Source organism: Ictalurus furcatus, chromosome 12, assembly GCF_023375685.1.
Source record: "Ictalurus furcatus strain D&B chromosome 12, Billie_1.0, whole genome shotgun sequence".
NCBI classification, from domain to species: domain Eukaryota; kingdom Metazoa; phylum Chordata; class Actinopteri; order Siluriformes; family Ictaluridae; genus Ictalurus; species Ictalurus furcatus.
The window spans coordinates 18,263,666-18,284,684 of NC_071266.1; the positions used below are offsets into that span (position 1 = coordinate 18,263,666).

The 21,019-nt window shown below is 39.3% G+C and overlaps 1 protein-coding gene across 1 annotated transcript; it reads left to right on the top strand.

Annotated features, from left to right (window-relative positions):
• The first annotated feature begins 8,071 nt into the window (after positions 1–8,071).
• cited4a (Cbp/p300-interacting transactivator, with Glu/Asp-rich carboxy-terminal domain, 4a) lies at positions 8,072–12,575 on the top strand. The gene is made up of 2 exons (XM_053638418.1): positions 8,072–8,218; positions 9,491–12,575. Exon 2 carries the CDS (start codon positions 9,506–9,508, stop codon positions 10,205–10,207), a length of 702 nt encoding a protein of 233 aa, XP_053494393.1. The 5' UTR covers positions 8,072–8,218; positions 9,491–9,505; the 3' UTR covers positions 10,208–12,575.
• The last annotated feature ends 8,444 nt before the right edge of the window (positions 12,576–21,019 follow it).

A 21,019-nucleotide genomic window follows, 5' to 3' on the forward strand; every position in this document is an offset into this window, starting at 1 on the left:
CAATCCCATCCACTTTTACAGAAAGTTTAACCAATACTGCCTGATTCTGCAGTTTGCACCACATGATTTTTTGTTTGTTTGTTGTTGTTGTTGTTGTTGTTGTTTTTGTGCTGTCCCGATGAACACCTCTGTCTCAAAGTTTTAAAATTTGACAGAAAGGAAAAGGAGGTAAGACAGAAAGAAACAGGAGGTCAATGCAGCCCCTTTGCCCCGGTCAGTCCCAACCATACTGAAAATGTTTATTTATGCTGATTATTATTCATTCACTCGTTCACCTTTGATTATTCGCTTTATTGTGATTCGTGGTGGATCCAGAGCCTATTCCCGGAACACTGGGTGCAAGGTAGAACCACACCCTAGATTGGACACCAGCCCATTGCAGGGACACTATGCACACACACACACATTCACACCTAGGGGCAATTTAGCAGAGCCAATCCACCTACAGGAATGTTTTTGGGAGGTGGAAGGACCCCTGAAGAAACCCAATGGAAATGAGGAGAACATGTTAATCTTCACAGGCAGTAACCCGAGCTCAGGATCGAACCAGCGACCCTGGAGCTGTTAGGTGGCAATGCTATCTGCTATTGTTGTTATTTGTTGTTGTTGTTGATGATTATGATGATGTTGTATCACTTTCCCAACTCTTGTTGAGTATGCGCAGGGGCAACACTTAAACTAATAATGCCAAATAAACAATCTGAAATTTATTTGAACCGAATTGTGATATAGGCGTGTGAGTTTTGGTAGAATTTCCAATCAAGTAGCCTTTCATCAAAATGCACAAAAGTGACATAAGTTGTAAGTAACATGATACTTAAACAACATAAACAAAACAAGTCTCTAAGTTTTGGGGTAAGTATATTGCATATTGAATGTTCTTTATCATCTTGCAAAAAGTTTTTAAACCACCCCCACCTACACCAACTCTCTTGAACGTTCTTCTGAAGGACAGTCAGTGAGACAGAGAGAAAAAGAGAGAGGGCAAACAAACGATGGGGTGGGGAAAACACATTCCTCAAGCACTATGAATAGCTAATGGGATCCCGCAGTGTAAGCCTTGGGTGAAGCTGCTTGGAAACAAGAGAAAAGTCTGATGTTAAGTCTTGTATAAGTACAGCATGCTACTTGAGGTCAGAATAATATGGTTGGATTGTGAGTCTGGGTGGTGTGGTTTGAGGTTTTGCAAGCACACACACACACATGTGATCATAAGCAACAGATAAATACTCAGAACCGCAACATCTGTTCTTTGATGTGCTTGCCCTTGCCCTGAGCATGAGTCTGAAGTGAAAGTGTGAAGCGAAATTGTTTCACTAAAGAATAACCCTGTAGATTTTAAGTATTGTATTATTGATGTAACAAATGCACTGCTTGTGGTATTGTGTGAATGAACTTTGGCTCTTCAGTAGGAGTATCGTAATAAGATCAGAGTGGTGGCATGGTGGTGTAAAATTGTTAATGTTAAGTGTGAGGTCAGAGCTCTGGCTGGATCCAGTTCTCAGGCTGGCCTTAAGGAGGAGGGTTAATGACCACCAAATGGAAGCAGTGTAGCAAAACATGGCTTTAACAACATGAGATGCAGGAATCTATGCACCCCCTCATTTGTTTTGCTCTCTCTCTCTCTCTCTCTCTCTCTCTCTCTCTCTCTCACACTGACTAATCTTTGATGTTTGTGTTTCCCCTTTCAGTCTCTTTTCTCTCTCTTAGACACATGTACACACCTGCATCTCCATATACACACACACAGCGCATACTGGTTTATTGCATTATCTGCAATAACAGGTGGTGACTCCTCCCTAATGCTGATAAACATGAGGAGAAACAAAAGAGAGGGAGGAGAAAAGAGAGAGCTCTTTGTACATATATCTGACGATGCAGACATGTCCATGAGATACAGCATACTTGTATGTCCTATGCGGTTCTGGCCAGAGACAACAAACATTCTAATTCACTGTTTCCTCACTACCACCAGAATGTCATGATGGTTTGCAACAGTTAAATGAAACATCTGTTCCGGATAAATTTACAGCAGATACATGCAGAATTTAGCATTCATTTAGAATTAGGTAAATAAATAAACATTCCATTTTTTCCTCTTTTAGTTTCTGTTTGCTTTTAAACAGGTCTTTCCAGCCTTAGGCAGCCTGTCAACCTTGTAACAGTGCTATGAATGTGTTTATGTATGTTCCTATATTGCCTTGGGTGCACTTGCCAAATGCTTAATGATGGATGAGTTGGTTCACATAAGTAATCGTAACCTTCCCTTGAAAAAACAATGCCAAACATGCAGCCAATTACTCAACTTGGTTTTGAGTTGAAGGATCCATTATGTCCTGTAAATTCATACCCCAAATGGCATTGGTTTAGCTGAACTGAATATTAGGATGTCTGAGACTCATTTAATGTGGATAAAGGGTGTTTTTTTTTTTTTTTTTTTAAATAATCTGTTCTTTCCATGTCAGTACACACATTTCCAATTTACAGTTGTGCTCATAAATTTGCATACCCCTTCCAGAATCTGCTAAATGTTTCTAATTAAAAAATAGGGATCATTACAATTGCATTTCGTTTTTTTTATTTGGTTCTGCCCTGAATAAACTATTTCATATAACAGATGTTTACATCTAGTCCACAAGACACAGTAATAACTGAATTTACACAAATGAACCAGTTCCAAAGATTACATACGCTTGATTCTTAATACTGTGTGTTATTACATGGATGATCAACGACTGCTTTTTGTCCTGAGCAGTTAAACTGCTCACTGTTCTTCAGAAAAATCCTCCAGGTCCTGCAAATTCTTTGCTTTTCCAGCATCTTCTGCATATTTGACACATTTCCAACAGCGACTATATGATGTTGTTGAGATCTTGAGGACAACTGAGGGACTCATACACAACTATTATTAAAGGTGCAAACATTCACTGATGCTCAAGGAGGCAACATGACACATTAAGAGCCAGGAGGGTGTAAAATTTTGAACGGGATGATTAGTGTAAATTATTATTATTTCAGGACCTGGAGGATTTTTCTTGAGAACAGTAGAACAGGACAAACAAGGGACTCATGAACAACTATCACAAAACATAAAAACATCATGTCGTTGATCATCCAGGTAACAACACATAGTATTAAGAATCGAGTGTATGTAAACTTTTGAACTGGTTCATTTGTGTAAATTCAGTTATTACTGTGTCTTGTGGACTAGATGTAAACATCTATTATGTGAAATATCTTATTCAGGGCAGAACTAAATAAAAAAACTGAATGCAATTTTTCTGATTCCTCTTTTTTTATTATTAGCATTTTGCAGATTCTGCACAGCGTATGTAAGTGTATGTAAACATTTTAATGATCTCTTTATGGGAACAACTGTATATGTAAGAAACAGTAAATAGATTTTCCTGTGCTCTGTGTCATTCAAGGACATGTTGGGTGGGTCTGGAGGACGTTCCAGAGTATGCATGCCAAACACAAGTTTAAACACACAAGCAAACAGCTGTAACAATATTTGCATGATCTTCCTTTATAAAATGTCTGAAACAGGAATTGTGCCTTACATCTATCATGTTTTTTGAGATGTGCTGAGAATCATTCACACTGTTGCCACATGGCCACATGTATTTTTTTTAATAGAATAATATAACATAGCCCAATTAAATTTTAGGATCTGTTCCATGTACAGCTGCCATGAAGAAGGCTAAGATGGGCACCAGCCTTGGATTGGCCATCGCTGGTTGTAATTATTTTCTGCTTGGCTCTACATTTGTCCTGGCCTGTAATTGTGTTGGCAAAACTATATTAACCATGTTGTGACAATGCATAAAGCGCTGACTGGAAGAGAATACAATGAAGATAGTGTGAGGGTTGTGCGGTGTGGGGGCGGGAGGACAGAAAGAGATAGAGAGAGAATGCAAGAGAGTATGTAGTCCTAATTAAACAAGGGAGGTACAGGAGATTTTGTTCTAAGGAGACTGCTGGTGTGTCTAATAGTGTAGGTGTATGTACATGTGCATATAAAGTGTGGGGCTGATGTTTCTGTAAATCGCAATACTGTATTTACATCAGTTCATTATTCATCAGATAAGTTTCGCAATGCTATTTCACAATGTTCTAAATGGGCCTCTCAACACTCCTCTGACCTATAGAGGGATGTGGATACAGATAAAGTAAGGGAGGCTAAAATTAACTGCTGTTATTACATTAATCCTGGTCACCAAAGGGCTCCATTCACACGTTACCTCATTCTGACTGTGCCATAGGCATTTGGACAGAAAATGCCCTTACATTTCAGTGCATAAACATGAGGGCAGGAGGACAGAGGTGCACAATATAAATTTAATCTCAATACTGGACACTCTTTATATGTGAATTACTATAACATATCAAAATATATTGGTGAATGAGGCTCTTATGGAATCAGAAGAGTCTCATTAAGCATAAATGCAAAAAACATGAATGACATGTAGCAGTTTATTGAATAAAATCATAAACATACAGGTCAACAGCTTCAGTTAATATTAACAGTTAATTTTGATTACAGTTGTGCTTGAATGTTTCGAGAATTTTCTAGATTTCTGCATAAATATGACCTAAAACATCATCAGATTTTCACATAAGCTCTAAAAGTAGATAAAGAGAACCCAATTAAACGAATGAAACAAAAATAGTATACTTGGTCATTTATTTCTTGAGGAAAATGATCAATATTACATATCTGCAGGGGCAAAAGTATGTGAACATTTGCTTTCAGTATCTGGTGTGACCCACTTTTGCAACAATAACTGCAACTGAACATTTCCGGTAACTGTTGATCAGTCCTGCACATCGGCTTGAAGGAGTTTTAGCCCGTTCCTCAGTATAGAACAGCTTCAAATCTGGGATGTTCGGTTTCCTCACATGAACTGCTTACTTCTGGACCTTCCACTACATTTCTGTTGGATTAAGGTTAGGACTAACCCTGGGACATTACAAAACATTAACTTTATTCTTCTTTAACCATTCTTTGGTAGAAAGACCTGTGTGCTTAGTGTAGAACGACTTGTGTGCTTCTTTCTAAAGGGTTCACAAACTTTCAAGCACCACTACAAAACATCAGAATAGGGATGTGATCTCACTCAGTGACTTTTGACCACAGTGTGTTTTTTTTTTTTTTTTTTTTTTTGGTGCCAGACAGACTCATTTAAATATTGAAAACTAAATAAAGAAACTGCTGACCTCCTGGGTTCACACACACAACACTCTCTAGAGTTTACACAGAATAGTAAAAATCAAAACAAATACCCATCCAGTAAGTGTCAGTTTTGCAGGTGGACATGCCTTGTTTATGGGAGAGGTCAGAGGAGATTGGCCAGACTGGTTCAAGCTAACAGGAATGCTATGGTGACACAAATAACTACTCAGCACACCCGTGATGAGCAGAAAAGAAGCTCAGAATGCACAATACCTTACACCCTGAGGCAAAACAGCATAAAGCCACATCAGGTTTCACTCCTGTCAGCCAGAAACATGAATCTGAGCTGTAGTGGACACAGGTTTACAGAAAATGGACAGTTGAAGAAAGACCAGGAGATGTTGAGTGGATAATTGCATGAACGAATACAGGTGGTTGATGGTGGTGGATGAGTGAATTTCATATTATTAGAGTCATTTTACTAGCTACATTCTTTGGGGGGGGGGGGGATAACACAAAAAGTTTTAAAGGTTCAACAGGCTTTTTTTTTTCCTCAGTTTTCTCTGGTGTAATCTGTTATCCTCTCAAACTGTGACATACAGAATACACAATGTTTTGTTTAAATGCTGTGTTTACTAGGAAGTAGGCATTGCTAAGTTTCCTGATCTAGAATTAGATGTGTATAAGTCATCACATAGGACCATTTCTGCACAGTCTGGTTTTAAGCAATACTTTTAGAAAGGGTTTAAAGCAAAGTTTATGACTTAAGGCTCCATCAGTGCCAAATGTACTGCATTTCAACAGCATTGTGCAAGACTTTTGACAATGTTGACTGTCATTGCCTAATTTTTAGGTTATAAGGCAGTTGTTGATGTGTAACCTATTTGCTTGGTTACTGTCTATTTTTTTTTTTGTATCATTCTTCCTGTTGCTTGGCTGTGTCATCCTGCTTGTAGTCTGTTTTGCCGACTAAATAAAGCAAGCGTTATGTTTACCAGCAAAATGTTCTCTGAATAAAAGTTGTGAAAGCTGTCTACTGCCTTCCATGATTAGTGGTTTGTGTGGTAAAATACTGCAATCTAATAATCAAATATTCCAATGATATATATTGTACATTTAGTTAAACCGATGTAAAAGATAAATATGGCTCAAGAAGATGTTTGTACGGCTTGTCATATTTGTCAGTAACATGAGTAACAGGGTGAACCACACAAAAAAACTGACACATCTAAATCACTGGGAGAATGAGAAAAGAAGACAAATAAAAGAAGCTATGGCCATCAAAATCAACATTTTTAGTGCTGATGAATAAGTCATGGCTGTGTGATGACCTTCATTTGGAAGCACAATATACAAAAAGTACAAAAGAAACTTCATAAAAGAATCCTGTTTTAGATGTACATATGCAAATGTGATTTGAATTGTTGCAGTATGACAAATGAAAAGTATTTATGTGTGAATCAGAGGGAAGATCAGAGGTAAGCACTTCTAAATTATAATTTAGAACTCAAGAAATGTATTTGTGTCATATATTTTCAGGCTATAGGAGCTGAAATGTGGACTTCTGTATTGCATAATGATAGCAGAAAGCATGCTTTCCATTCTGCCCTAGAAAAGAGCAGCACAATGAGTCTTCAAGACAGTGTGTGCATGTGTGTGTGTGTGTGTGTGTGTGTGTGTGTGTGTGTGTGTGTGTGAGTGAGAGCGCAAGAGAGAAAGAGAGAGGGAGAGAGAGCGAGAGAGAGAGAGATGGTCCTTTGCATTCCTCAAGAGTATGAGCAAACAGAGTTATTTGGCACATCCAGGAGAATTGTCCCGTGTGTGTGTGTGTGTGTGTGTGTGTGTGTGTGTGTGTGTGTGTGTGTGTGTGTGTGTGCGTGTGTGTGTGTGTATTGCCTGGACTGTGGCTAAGTGCTGTGTGAAAGCAGTATGGCTGGCGCAACGTCATTAGCACATGCTTGGTGACAGCAGGCCTCTATCTCAGGGGTCCTTTCTCCCTCCACACAAGCATATGAATCTCCAGTCTTTTCCTTTTCAAATGGTAAATATGCCACTTACTTACATGAGACAAATGGTTGAAGCTTGACCAGAGCTTGGTGGGTGCAGCTCCGAAACCCATATTTATCCATTTTGTTAGGAGGACAATTGATTGAAATGTGAACACAGACAAAGGGTAATGATGGGACTCAAACAAAACATCATTTGATATAAATTAGAGCTACATGAACTTTAACCATAAAGGCTATGCTACTTTTGCCTAATACTAGGGTTTCTTACACGTCTTTATCTCTAAAATAAATTCCACAAACCTCCTCATTAGCTACATGAACATTAAAGCTTTGTATTTCTGATTCCACTGACAGAACACACAGGGTCGGAGTTAACATTATTTATAAGCCTACTTTTGAAAGTTATTGAGGTTTGGATTAGACAAGTCAATCAAATAACGTACTAACTATATGACCTTAATAATGAATATAACTAGCTTTGGTGATGGTGTGTTGTGATTTACACTTCTACATCAAAAAAAACACACAGAGACCCCATTTTGAGAAACTTTTTTTTTATCATTTCGGATATTCGTTAGGGAACTAAAAGAGGCGAATAAAACGGAGTATTTTCAAACAACAAAGAACGTAATAGATACAACTCGTCCTGACTAAAGAGCAGGAACAAACGCTCCAGTCCCCGCTCACGCGCTGAACAGTTTCCGGGGAAACGCGCAGTACGTGCTTACGTCTCACATACGTGCGCTTGACAAATCTTCCGAGGCCAATCGTTGTCTCAGCGCGGTGATTAAAAGGGAAGGGCCAATCACAACAAAGGAAAGGAGACAAGACGAGGAGGAGGGGTGTAACTCCGCCTCGTACCGCCCTTCCCCTCCCCTCTCTCTGTTCCGCTCGAGAGATATAATCGCAGAGTTGACCCAGAAAGCGATCTCCCGTATCAGAGCCTGGAACAGAGAGAACCAGCAGCGCGCGTGCCTGGAATACCACGAAAACGCTAGGACACTCTTCAAAAAAGAAGAGCGATATTAGACTGGTACGTGTGTGTGTGTGTGTGTGTATATATGCATGTGTGTGTGTGCTTGGTTAACACTCTAATGCATGAGTCCTACAGAATGCTATGCATTATAAGATACACATTCCGGCGAGTTATTCTAAGGCAAAAGTGCCTGTTAATGCACACGCTCTTTTGATCTAATCAAAAGTTGTGCTTAGATATGCATTGTGTTTAACATATACACACGTCACGAATCGCATGATGTATCCTCCAGTGCGTTAAATACTTCAGTATTCTGGATTCATCTTAAAAACAGTAATATTTGCTTGAACTGTTTTGTTTGCTCTCACCAAAAAAAAAAAAAAAAAAAAAAAAAAAAAACATACTGCAACTGCACTTTTCCCCCACACATCACTGATAGAGTAGGCTTTTGGTTGCACTACTGTTTTTTGTGACATTTAAACCAATAAGCGGTTAATATTGGTGATGGTTCAGTAGTCATATAATCTAGTAGATCTTTTGTCGAGACGTGAGGAAAGGACAAAGAGAACATTTTTGATCAAGTAGGCTATAGTGGCAGCCTCCTATCTCGGTGCATTATACCAAGATCACTGACACAGTGAACATTGATTGTGTAACCATTGCTTCTGCATTAATACTGATTCATGTAACGTTTTCCAGGAAGGGTAATTAATAATAATAATAATAATAATAATAATAATAATAACATGCTGTAGGTCATCCTACTTAACAATAGTTCATTCAAATACATGATATATTTTCAGTATGCCAGCGATAAAGGTTAATCTGGAGTGATATCACTTGTATCGCAATCCTTATTTAGTTTAGGCTCTGTATCTCTGTTCAGTGTCTCCACGAGGCTTTGTTTGCTGAGCACTTTGTCTAGGGATCTGGCTGATATTTGTTTTGATGCTCCCAAAGGCTCAGGTCTGCTCCGACTGCATTGTTTTCTCAGCACAGTGCTTCTACTCTAAACACCTAGGCTTTGTCTCTGTCGGTGGCACATTTAGCAAGGGGTTTAAAGGGATAAGTAAAGGCAAAAGTGTCGAACAGGAACCAGTTCTGTCCATTGCACTTCGAGGACAAGTTCAAATAGTTTACACACAGACTGAACTGTAACCCTTATGTCAAGAACAAAATGGAAAAGGCTACGAGATTGAAAAAAAAGAGGTTTTAGAGATTTAGATATTTTTCCGAATATGACTTGTCATTCAGGTGGTGTGTCAGGAATCGTTGCATGTTTTTCTTTTACTTTGCAAGTATGTTGACATTCCTGTCATGTCTCTGCAGCATCACTTCCAAACCATGGCTGATCACATGATGATGCCCATGAGTCATGGGTTCCGCATGGGCATGAACAATCACCCTCAGCATATGGGCCAGCCAGGCATGCGTACCCTCCCGAACGGCCAGCTGATGCACTACAACAGAGGGCCACAAGGTTCCTTGGAGGCAGCAATGAGGCAGCGAGCCAGCATGGGGCCCATGATGAACGGGCAGATGGGGAACGGGCATCATCATCAGATGCAGACGGGTAATATGATGTATGGAGGAGCGAACCAGCAGCCAGGGCCACAGCACCCTCAAGCTCAACATCACATGCATCCACAGAGCCAGCCACCTCAGCAGCATCAGCAGCAGTATATGAGTGGAGGAGGTCTAAGCACGTCTCAGCAGCTTATGGCCAGCATGCACCTGCAGAAACTCAACACCCAGTACCACGGGCTTCCACTCGGCCCTGGCAACGGACACCATATGGGACCCGGTGGTCCATACAGGATGGCTCCAAACCAACTGGCAGGCATGCAGATGGGGATGGGTGGCCCAACGTTGGGCCTCAACGTCATGGATACGGACTTGATTGATGAGGAAGTCCTCACATCTCTTGTGTTAGAACTGGGCTTGGACAGGGTGCAAGAGCTGCCTGAACTTTCACTGGGTCAGAACGAGTTTGACTTCTTCTCAGACTTTGTGTGCAAGCAACAGCCTAGCACTGTCAGCTGCTGAGCAGCCAATTAGAGGTGGTTTCACTTCATATCTGTTCCAGTCAGTGACGAGTTGGGTGCGTGTACAATTCTGAGCATTTTTTCCAAGGGAAGCCAGTTTTACTGGTCTGAAGCAGAAGTGACTTTGTCTATAAAGTTATGCTATATATACACACCATAGTACACTCTGGCCTGACCCAATTGTTGGCAAATGAGAAGAAAGAAGGGAGTTCTCTCTGAATTATCACTGCTCTTTTAGGAGCTGAACTCTATGATTGACCTTTGGTAAGTGTGTTATTGTGAAGACGCAGCCAACTTTTTTTATCAGTCCCCAGGGGTGACGATGTAGCTCAGTCGGTCCAGGGTTGAATGTGACTTCACTTTATCAACCCTGATTAGAACAATGCATATAGCCTGCCTTCCCTCCCTGGGGGCATCACTGGCATTTAGAAATATATTTATAATAGTCACCAAAAACTGGACATTTATTGAGATCATATGACAATTCTGCTTTATATCAAACAAGCTCCCAAAGGCTTGTTATGAGAAGAACAGTTTAAGTGAGTATTTTTGTGTATTGAAGGCTGGTACTTCAACACCGACTCCTATTATTCATTCATTGCTCTAAAGCTAACGTTTAAGAGCCTAGGATTGGTGACATGCTGGAGCTGGGTATATGTCATTTTGCACAGTGCTACACTGTTCATTTTTTCCCCTGAAATCTGTCGAATTCATCAAGATGACCGCTGTTAGCATAAGCATCACATTTGTCACAGTTGACATAGTTTGAATGGTCATAATGTTTCTACTACTTCTACAACTGAATTAAACCAAATCAAATGGCTGGCACTTAAGTGTCAACTGTTCACTGTAGGCTGTCTCTTTATGCTTATAGAGATCGCGAGAAACAGCTTGGAAAGCACTGGAATGTCTTATTAGCTTCTGTCGCTAACTGCTGAGCCTGCTCCCTGCTGGTTTGTAACAGCTCCAGGACTGCCTTAAACAAGCAGCATTACTTCATCCAAAAAAAAAAAACAACAACAACAAAAAAAATTTACAGATACCAATAGTTTTGCTTAAGTGGAAAACATGGGAGCTTCAATCATAGTTCTAGGGAAAGTGCAACTAAAAATGTTGCGCGTAATAGTTTCACTGAGAGGTAACGTCATTTACTTTTGACGTCAACTTCTCTATCTGAAATGTATGTAGTGCTCATATATGGTCAGTAGATGTCTTTAGAATGTCATTATACTGTGAATAATTTGAGTTCAACAATACAGTGCCACTGTGTAATGTCCCTTAAACCACATGTTGCTCAATGATATCTTGTAGCAAGCCGCTAAGTAGATAAAGACAGCATTATATTCTACGGCAATACATTGTTTTGTTTTTTTGTCACCTGTTTAAATTTTCCTGAATGTTGAGTTATTGTTTGAGACATTCACCACATGCATTGTTGTCCTCATTACAGGTTTTCATGCCCTCATGGTAGCAGTCTACCATGTCTCTCAGTGTATAAGCTGAGGTTGCAGTTTCACCACTGATTTTATACACATACGCTTCCTCTTAATTGAGGTCAGTGTACCCAGTCCCTCCAGTGGCCCCATAATTACAAAATGAAAATAATGAATTAATTTCTACCTTATTGCTTTGTTAGTAACTTGTATCAAAGAATGCAGTTCCCCCTGTGGTGAGGTTATGGTATTCGCTTCTATCAGCTGGGCTTTGTATAGGAATCGCAAAGCTTGTTATTGTCGAAAGTAGTTCTGTTCCACTAAAATTGTGCTACACTCCCTTCTTAACCCACCCAGCTCCTGGGAATATGCCTGAGCCACTTGCTAGCTTGGGATAACAAAAACGGGAACTCAATTCTAAACAAGGCCAAAATATCTGTTGGACCATATCCTGTTTTTAAACTTTTTCATACATCACTGAACATTATTAAAGGTCAACACTGATAAAATTTATGATATGTTTAATGTCCATTATGACCACTGTTGAAATCCTATACTGTAGCACACTAATGAAGCTGCAGCATTGGTGAGCAATATTTGTATTAAAAAGGGACTCAGCCAAATTTATTTTGTGAAGGGAACTTTTGTGGGTCTGCGCAACATACATCCAATTGTTCAGTCACAGTGACTTTGTGTACCTTAAACATACAGGTGACTTCACCTTCCCTTACTGTCTAGACTGCGGGCTTACTCAAGACATATGTATATGTTATATGAATGGCATTGTACATGGACCCCTGGCTTGATTGATTTGGCTTTGTTTTATTTGGTTTCTCTCCGTAACCTCACTCCCAGAAATGCTTTTTAAAATGTCGTTGATTCTATCTTAAGAAAATGTATTTATTTTCACTGATAATAAAATATTTATTTAATGAAGTGACATGAGTCTTATGGCAGTTCTGTACACTTTTCTTACATTTACACTACTGGATGAAAGCACGGAAGAATGATTAAAGTATGATTAAAGTATGAAAGCAATGATTAGAGTTTCAAAAATATAATTATATACACATGTTTAGGAACCTTTTGAGGAACTAAAGAGTTTCATAATTTTCCTAAATGATACTGACAATGTTTAGAGGACTTTTCTCAAAATATTCTATTTGGACATATGAGAAAATTCTTTATAGTCAAACCAATTGAACAGACCTTTGTGGGATTTAAACCAACGTTGGTTTGTTAAATTGTGTCAGCAGGGAGAGTACTCGTTTGAATGTACTCTTTTTAGCCAGAAACGGATGACCTCAAACTTCTCTTCTTAGCCTTTTAAAATAAGATTGTTGCAGCTCCAGGTGTTCTCCCATTCGAATAATTGAATAAAGCTGCTTTTGTGTGATTTCAGCAGTCTTTTGAGATCATTACTTGTCAGACTGTACAAGATGATCCCAAGATTCTGTGTGCGATAATATGTTCTCCGTGTTACATTATACAACGTGGATCTGAGACTTGTGCTTGAAGAAAATGATTACGTTATGCTTGCATCATCAATCGGCACAATCTGAACTCGGCAGAATCGGCAGAAAACGTGGTTGCATTAAAAGAAATGCTCTCAGTATAACAGCAGTAATGTTCTGTCCAGAGAAAACAAAGCTTTAAATTTGGGATTCGGTTAAATATTCAGTACTAATGTAAACAGTTAATGAAACCCTTTTGTACTGTTCTAACAAACACATTACTGTTAGTTATCTCTTTATTCAATTTTACTATTTACTTTTGTTATGTTAGTGTTGCAAACTTTGGGCTGTAATGTACAGTACACATGCCCATAGGTTTGTATGTATGTGCAATATTACTAAAATATTACAACTAAAATTCTTAGTTATTACTTAATTAATTATTTTTTTAAAACATAAATGGGTCCATTGATTATTTTTAAATACAGTAATATATGTCTTGTCCACAATATTTATCCCCTGCACAGTGAGCTTAAAGATGAAAAGCCATATAGTATAATTTGTTAGATTTATATCCTTGCAACAAATTCTTGTGTAATACCTTTTCACCTACATACTTCTTGTAAATGTCGAAAACAAACCCTTTATCTAGAAGTGGGTGTTCCCAAAGCCAGTGACTTACTTCTGCTTACTCACACACAGTGATCAAACTTGGCTGTCCTGCCTGTAGGACATTAACGTTGATATGTCTCAAACAGAACAGACGTAATCTATAAGCAAGGATTATCTGGAAATGACAGGGAGTACCAGACGCTGATAACATTTCTCATGGATTTCATGATGAACTCTTTCATGCCGCAATTTGAATTTTAGGACACACCAAATTATCTCAAACATTACGATATAATGTTGAATGTGAGAACCTGGAAATAATAACAACAATGTCTGGGAACCTGTACAAGCGGTACATGCTGAATGCTGAGCAGACAGTCTATCCTCTCAATAGTATGTGTGCTAAAATGCTTTGGGCCATGTAATTGCATGGTGCATGCCAGAGTGGAGGTTTAAAGAGTTTTGATTGGTGCTATAACAGACAGTTGCTTGCGTACCCATAGCGCTAATCCATGTCTGAGAGCAGAGTAGCTGCTAATCACATCCCTACTGTAGAGATATTTATCACCTCATTCAACCTTGACAAAGAATGAAATAAAATCAACTTTGTTTCATTGTCTTACATGGGTAAACATTGTTATAAGCTGTGGTGGTACTCGTTAAGCCTATAATTAACTAATAATAATAAACACACAAACATGGTGTTGACCCAAGATAACCCCAAGCAGAAGACAAGACCTGTTCTGTGACGTCTATGAAGTCACTCCTCTCGTCTCTGACCCACCCTGTCTCCTAGACAGCAAGCCGTGCCCCCCTCTCCCTCTCTCTCTCTCTCTCTCTCTCTCTCTCTCTCTCTCTCTCTCTCTGCAGACAAAACCAGGTCTTACATGTCTGCACAGGCAAGTAACAACACAACACATGAACTAAACGATCATTTGAATTATTATGCCCTTTTCATACAGGTGCAGCTTTGTGAAAGATCAGAATTTCCTGATATTTATATCTAGATGTGTTAAACAACTTAGAACAAGGCACATTTTGTTTGAACCCACTCATTTTTTTAAGTGATCAAAAATATTGGAACACACGACTGATCGGTGTTTCTTGCTGCCCTGTTCAATTGATTGTTTTACAGAATTAATAGCTATGAATGTCTACTCTTGGTTTGTGCCCTAGGTCTTGCCTGTGAAGACATTTGTTGTTAAAAAGGATTAACCAACATTGAGACCAGAGAGCTGTCTATGGGAGAAAAGTCAGTTGAAGCTGAGAAAAGAGGTCAAATTAATCAGAGCCATTGCACAAGCATTGAGCATAGGCATTTTGGAACAATTTGGAATGTTCTGGAAAAAAACAAAGAAATCACTGGTGTACTAACAACCAGACATGGAACAGGTCAGCCAAAGAAAACAACGGCAGTTGATGACAAACATTGTGTGAGCTGTGAAGAAAAAAAAAAGAAAAAAAAAGGAACAGTTAGTGACATCACCAACAACCTCCACAGGGCAGGGGTGAAGGTATCACAATCCACCATTTGAAGAAGACGTGTAGAAATATAGAGGCCATACCACAAGATGCAAACTACTCATCAGCAGTAAGAATCGGAAAGCCAGTTTGAAATTCGCAAACAAATACAGAGATGAATCACAACAGATCTGGAACCAAGATTAACCTCTACAAAAGTGATGGAAAGGCCAAAGTATGGAGAAAGGAAGGATCTGCTCATAATCCAAACCATAGAAGGTCATCTGTGAAACATGGTGGAGGTAGTGTCTTGGCTTGGGCTTGCATGGCTGCTTCTGGAACAGTCCCACTAATCTTTATTGATGAAGTAACTCATGAGGGTAGCAGCAGAATGAATTCAGAAGTTTACAGAAACAATCTGTCTTCCAATTTACAGAGAAATGCATCCAATCTAACTGAGAGGAACATCATCATGCAGCAAGACAATGACCCAGAAAGCACTGCCAACTCAACAAAGGAATTCTTCGGGAGGAAGGGGGGTGGAAGGTCAATCATCAGACCTTAACCCAATTGAGCAGCATTCCACCTCCTGAAGAGGAGACTGAAGCTAGAAAAAAAACTCAAAACAAACAACTGAAAGAAGCTGCAGTACGAGCCTGGAAAAGCAACACAAAAGAAAAACGCAACAGTTTGGTGATGTCAGTGGGTCACCAGCTTGATGCAATTATTACAAGGAAGGCATATGCAACCAAATATTAAGTGTTATTTACTTTATGTCTATACTTTTGCTCACCTAGAAATTGGATGGTCTGCCACCAAAGGTGCCATGTTGTTGTTTTTTTTAAAATATCAAAAAATGAAAGCTGAAATTCTGATCTATTGTCTCATATTCATCTTTTGATCTCAAACCCAAATGTCTTTAATGTACAGCGAAAACAATCAAATTGGCCTTGCTGTTCCAATACTTTTGGAGGGGACTGTATATGTGTGTAGTGTAGTGTAAGTGTAAAATGAATAGATCCCCATCACGTGGGCTATTTTAATTTGTTCTTATTTTTCAGCAATCTAGTAAAGCATCCCTCCTGTTTTGTTTACTACTTAGTAAACACTGTATACATTCTGAGTTGAGTAAATTAATTGATGCTATCATCCCTTAAAAAATCCAAGAGGAGAGTAATTGTCAAAACAATACAAATAGAATAGCTGTTATAATAGATACAATGATAAATAAAAATGCAATATATGTGCTGGATGAAGAGCTGTGTTATGAGCTTCCAAGTAATGAGGACAGATGCCATATTGTAAATTAAATTAATTGTTAAATGAATTGGGCTACTACAAGGACTATTCATGCAGCAATATATTGACAATATACTAGACTCCTATTAGATGTTTATTTTGATGCTTGCCATCTTCTCTTTCATATATCCTCATGCTGTCTTTTTTTATTTTTTTATTTTTAAATAGACACTTTATTTTACACTGTATTACATTTGACAGCAAAGGGGAAAAAAGCATTTCCTTCTTCAGCTTACATTTCCTAGACCTGAATTTTTTGTATGTTTAAAGGCAAGTGCTTGTGTTTAAAGGCGATGGTGTAGACACTGTTGGAAAATGACACCTGGGATGTTTCTGCTCAAGAAAAACATGGCCATTTCAGAGGTGTGAACTAAACGCAGGTAATTTGCATAATCTGAATGGCGCATCCAGAAAAACATTTGGATTTACGTCGTCAACACTATATACAGCCCTTTCCATCCATCCAGCCATCCATCCATCCATCCATCTATCCATTTTCTGTACTGCTCATCCTACAAGGTCATGGGGAGCCAGGACCCTATCCCATGGGACTCGGGCACAAGGTGGGGAACACCCTGGACGGGGTGCCAACCTATTGCAGGGCACAATCGCACACACATTCACACACCCATTCACACACTACGGACAATTTGGAAACGCAATCAGCCTACATCGCATGTCTTTGGACTGGGGGAGGAAACCGGAGTAGCCCTAAGAAACACCTGAATTACGGGGAGCGGGAATTGAACCCCTAGTCCCGGAGGTGTGAGGCAAATGTGCTAACAACTCCCACAATGGCAGATGTAACAGCGCTAAGGAATATATTTTTTTATAACAGGCATGTCAAAACCTTTGTATTAGGTTCTATCTAGATATTGAGGCATAAGATATTGACCCTCATAAGGTCAAAGAAGTCAAAACTCATGAAGCCATTGCACCTTTTCAGACTGCAAACTCATGAAATGTCACAGGGCAAGCTGTCAGACTACTCACAGATGAGTAACGCCATCATTCCCACCTAAGAAGCTGTGCCAATTATGCTCTCTTGGATTCCCAGCCATAGATCATAGATCATCATCGATGGTATCAACAGCAAAACCTGTCTGTTATCCCATATGTTTTAAATCGCTTAAATCATTTTTCTCCTACTACATGTCATTGTAACTTCTCACAGGACTAACAAAAGTACAGCACAAACCAATAAATTAGCACAAGAATCATTAAACACACCACAAATATTTCCAAAATTTAGCAACATAGCATTAGCAACAAGCTAGCCTGCTAACGTTAGTGATAACTTTAATGTTGATGATGATAACCTTAACAAAACAGAAATTACTATGGTCAGTGTTATAGATTTAACCAAGTACTGTGTGTGTATATTAACTGATCTAAAACCAATACTGCTATAAACTCATTTAAATTTAATATACAGTGTGAGCTGCCATTTAGATTTGACGTCACTCTGAAAACAGGAAAGGAACTAGTAGTTGAGGAGACTACCCCAAGTTGACAAGTTAAAACTGTATGTTGAGGCAGTGTTTTCCGTCACTTTTACCGGTTGTAGACGGGAAATTACAAGCTGCTACTTCACCTCGAATGCAGCAATATTCAATACTGTCATTGCATGTCTGAATCATCTGACGTGTAAGTGTAATATTTATATGCACACACTGATTGGTCCAATGGATTTGCCAAGTTATGAGTGCCGACACTGTACGTGAAACACCGCCCTAATGGACATTTGTGTGCACTACAGAAATGTGTTCAGCCTTGGTGAATCTGTCAGTGTGAACATGTAGAGTGTGAATCTCGCTATGGGGTGCCATTACTTACAGAGCTTGGTTTATGAGGGCAGTGTCTTTATCTCCTTCCATTTCCCACTCCTGCCAGTCATGCTAGGATAATGAAGAGCCATCATACCGGTAACTTCAGTATTATTGACATGCTTCATGAAGCAAAATGTATACATAATAACAAATGCAATGTGATGATTTGAGCTTAAATACACTATAGTTTTATTATAAAACATAACAACATTTCTTAAAGTGGTGCAAGTTTTCCTGCAAAACAGTTTGGTGTATTTGCTGAAGCCTAAAGTGTGACTCAAAATTTAGAGAGTGAAAACACATCACTTGGTCTTTTCGCAGTTTTCAACTGTCCAGGTTTTGTTGTGTGTGATCCTATGCCCACTGTAGCCTCAGATCAGAACCTGATGTGGTCTTCTGCTGTTGTAACCCACCTCAAGGTACGACATGCTGTGCATTCTGAGATGCTTTTCTTCCCACCCTGGTTGTAAAGAGTGGTTATTTGAGTTACCGTTGCCTTCCTGTCAGCTCGACCCAGTCTGATCTCTCTCATCAACAAGACCTTTCCACTCTGTTTTTTATTTTTCACACCATTCTGTCTGAATTCTAGAGACTGTTGTGTGTGAAAATCCTAGGAGATCAGCAGTTTCTGAAATATTCAAACCAGCTTGTTTGACCACAACCACCATGCGATGGTTAAAGTCACTGAGATCACACAGGCATTCTAATGTTTGATGTGAACATTAAGATAGTATCATGTATCTGCATTATATTTGCATTGTGCTGCTGCCAAATGATTGGAGGACTGGATAATTAGCAGGTATTCCTATTAAAATGGGTATAATGATATAAGTGATATTGTTATATTGTGGGGTACACGGTGGCTTAGCGGTTAGCATGTTTGCTTCACACTTCCAGGATTGTGGGTTCGATTCCCGCTGCGGAGTTTGCATGTTCACCCTCTGCTGCCGGGGTTTCCTCCGGGTACTTTGGTTTCCTTCCCCAGTCCAAGGACATGCATCGTAGGCTGATTGGCTTGTCCGTAGTGTGTGTGATTGTGCCCTGCAATGGATTGGCACCCTGCCCAGGGTGTACCCCACCTTGTGCTCCAGGTTCCCTGTGACCCAGTAAGATAAGTGGTATAGAAAATGGATGGATTATATTGTGATATTTATCATATTGCTCAGCCCTTGGTAGTAGTTTATAGTAGATACAAATGCATTTATGCTATATTATGATTCTGTGAAATCCACTATAAAATCCACTATATTAACATTTGTTTTTTAACTGAATTTACACAAATGAACCAGTTCAAAAGTTTACATACGTTTGATTCTCAATACTGTGTGTTGTTACCTTATATGTTTTGTGATAGTTGTTCTTGAGTCCTTTGTTTGTCCTGAGCAATCCTCCAGGTCCTGCATATTATTTACTTTTCCAGCATCTTCTGCATATTTAACCCCTTTCCAACAGTGGCTATGTATATGATGTTGAGATCCATCTTTTCACTGAGGGACTCATACACAACTATTATAAAAGGTGCAAACATTCACTGATACTCAATAAAGCAACAAGATCCATTAAGAGCCAGGGGGGTGTAAACATTTGAACAGGATGATTGATGTAAATTGTTATTATTTTGCGTAAAGATCTTATTTTTTCCTTTAGTTCTATCCTTCAGACGCTACTTTTTTACATGTTTCCCAGAAGACAAAATAATTGACAATAATGATTCACACATAAACGCTGCTTTGTTCTTAAAACAAAGTGTGTGTTGCTTTGCCCTGCTGTCTCAGTGAACTTTATGTAAATACTGAATACAACTTGACTAAAACCATCAGAAAGGGCACACCCTAACATGCAAAAACAATGAAAATAACAAGCAGCAAGTGTTTTCCCCTTCAACAGGAAAGAACCTAAGTCAATTAAAATATGACATGGGGTCAATCCTAGGGACACTGCTTAAAGCTTTCCCACAACACAGTTATGCATATTGTTTCTTTTGTACTATATCCAGGAAATGGCATAAAAGTCACTGTATCATATCAGTACACATACGTACGTGCGTCATTATACACCTGTACTTTCTAGAAGATATATACAGGAATATCTGATCAAGTAAGTGATTCAGAACCAAATGTGTTTCTTGGATATTGTCTTTAAAAGTATTTCCTGCAGTGTTGCTGCATTTTACAGAGTGCTACTTTGTTGTTGTTTTTTTTTTAGCATTATATCTAGAGCACAGCTGAACATCACTCCTCCCCCTCTCTTGTGTTTTGGAGGCCGAAGAGGCTACGCTTCACTAGGCACCAAGGCTGGACTTCAGCCATCTCTTCAGTGCTTCCATGATTTGCATGGCTATCTACACGTCACAGCACCACAATGGGTCAGACATGCGTCAGCACCCGTTTGCGTTTTTATGCGCACACATACATACACACACACAAACACACATTTTCCCTTCCCCCAGCAGTCTCAGGCTCCAACAACAATCTGCATCCCAAAGGAATGACTCTCTCTCTCTCTCTCTCTCTCTCTCTCTCTCTCTCTCTCTCGCTCTCTCTCTCATGAAGACACCCTTCCCCCTCCTCTCTGGTCGCTCCTGTTCCCATGAGACTCTGGAATGAAGTTAAAGCTGTCGCCATCAAAGAAAACACAAGCCCTAAGCTCCATGCATGAGCAAGCCTGGACGGCTGAACAAATGAGCGCACATAACAACAGACAAGTCTGTGTGACGCAAGTTAAG

What these genes read in the sequence shown, in the direction of transcription:
- cited4a (XM_053638418.1), top strand. Translation starts at nt 9,506, where the DNA reads ATGGCTGATCACATGATGATGCCCATGAGTCATGGGTTCCGCATGGGC.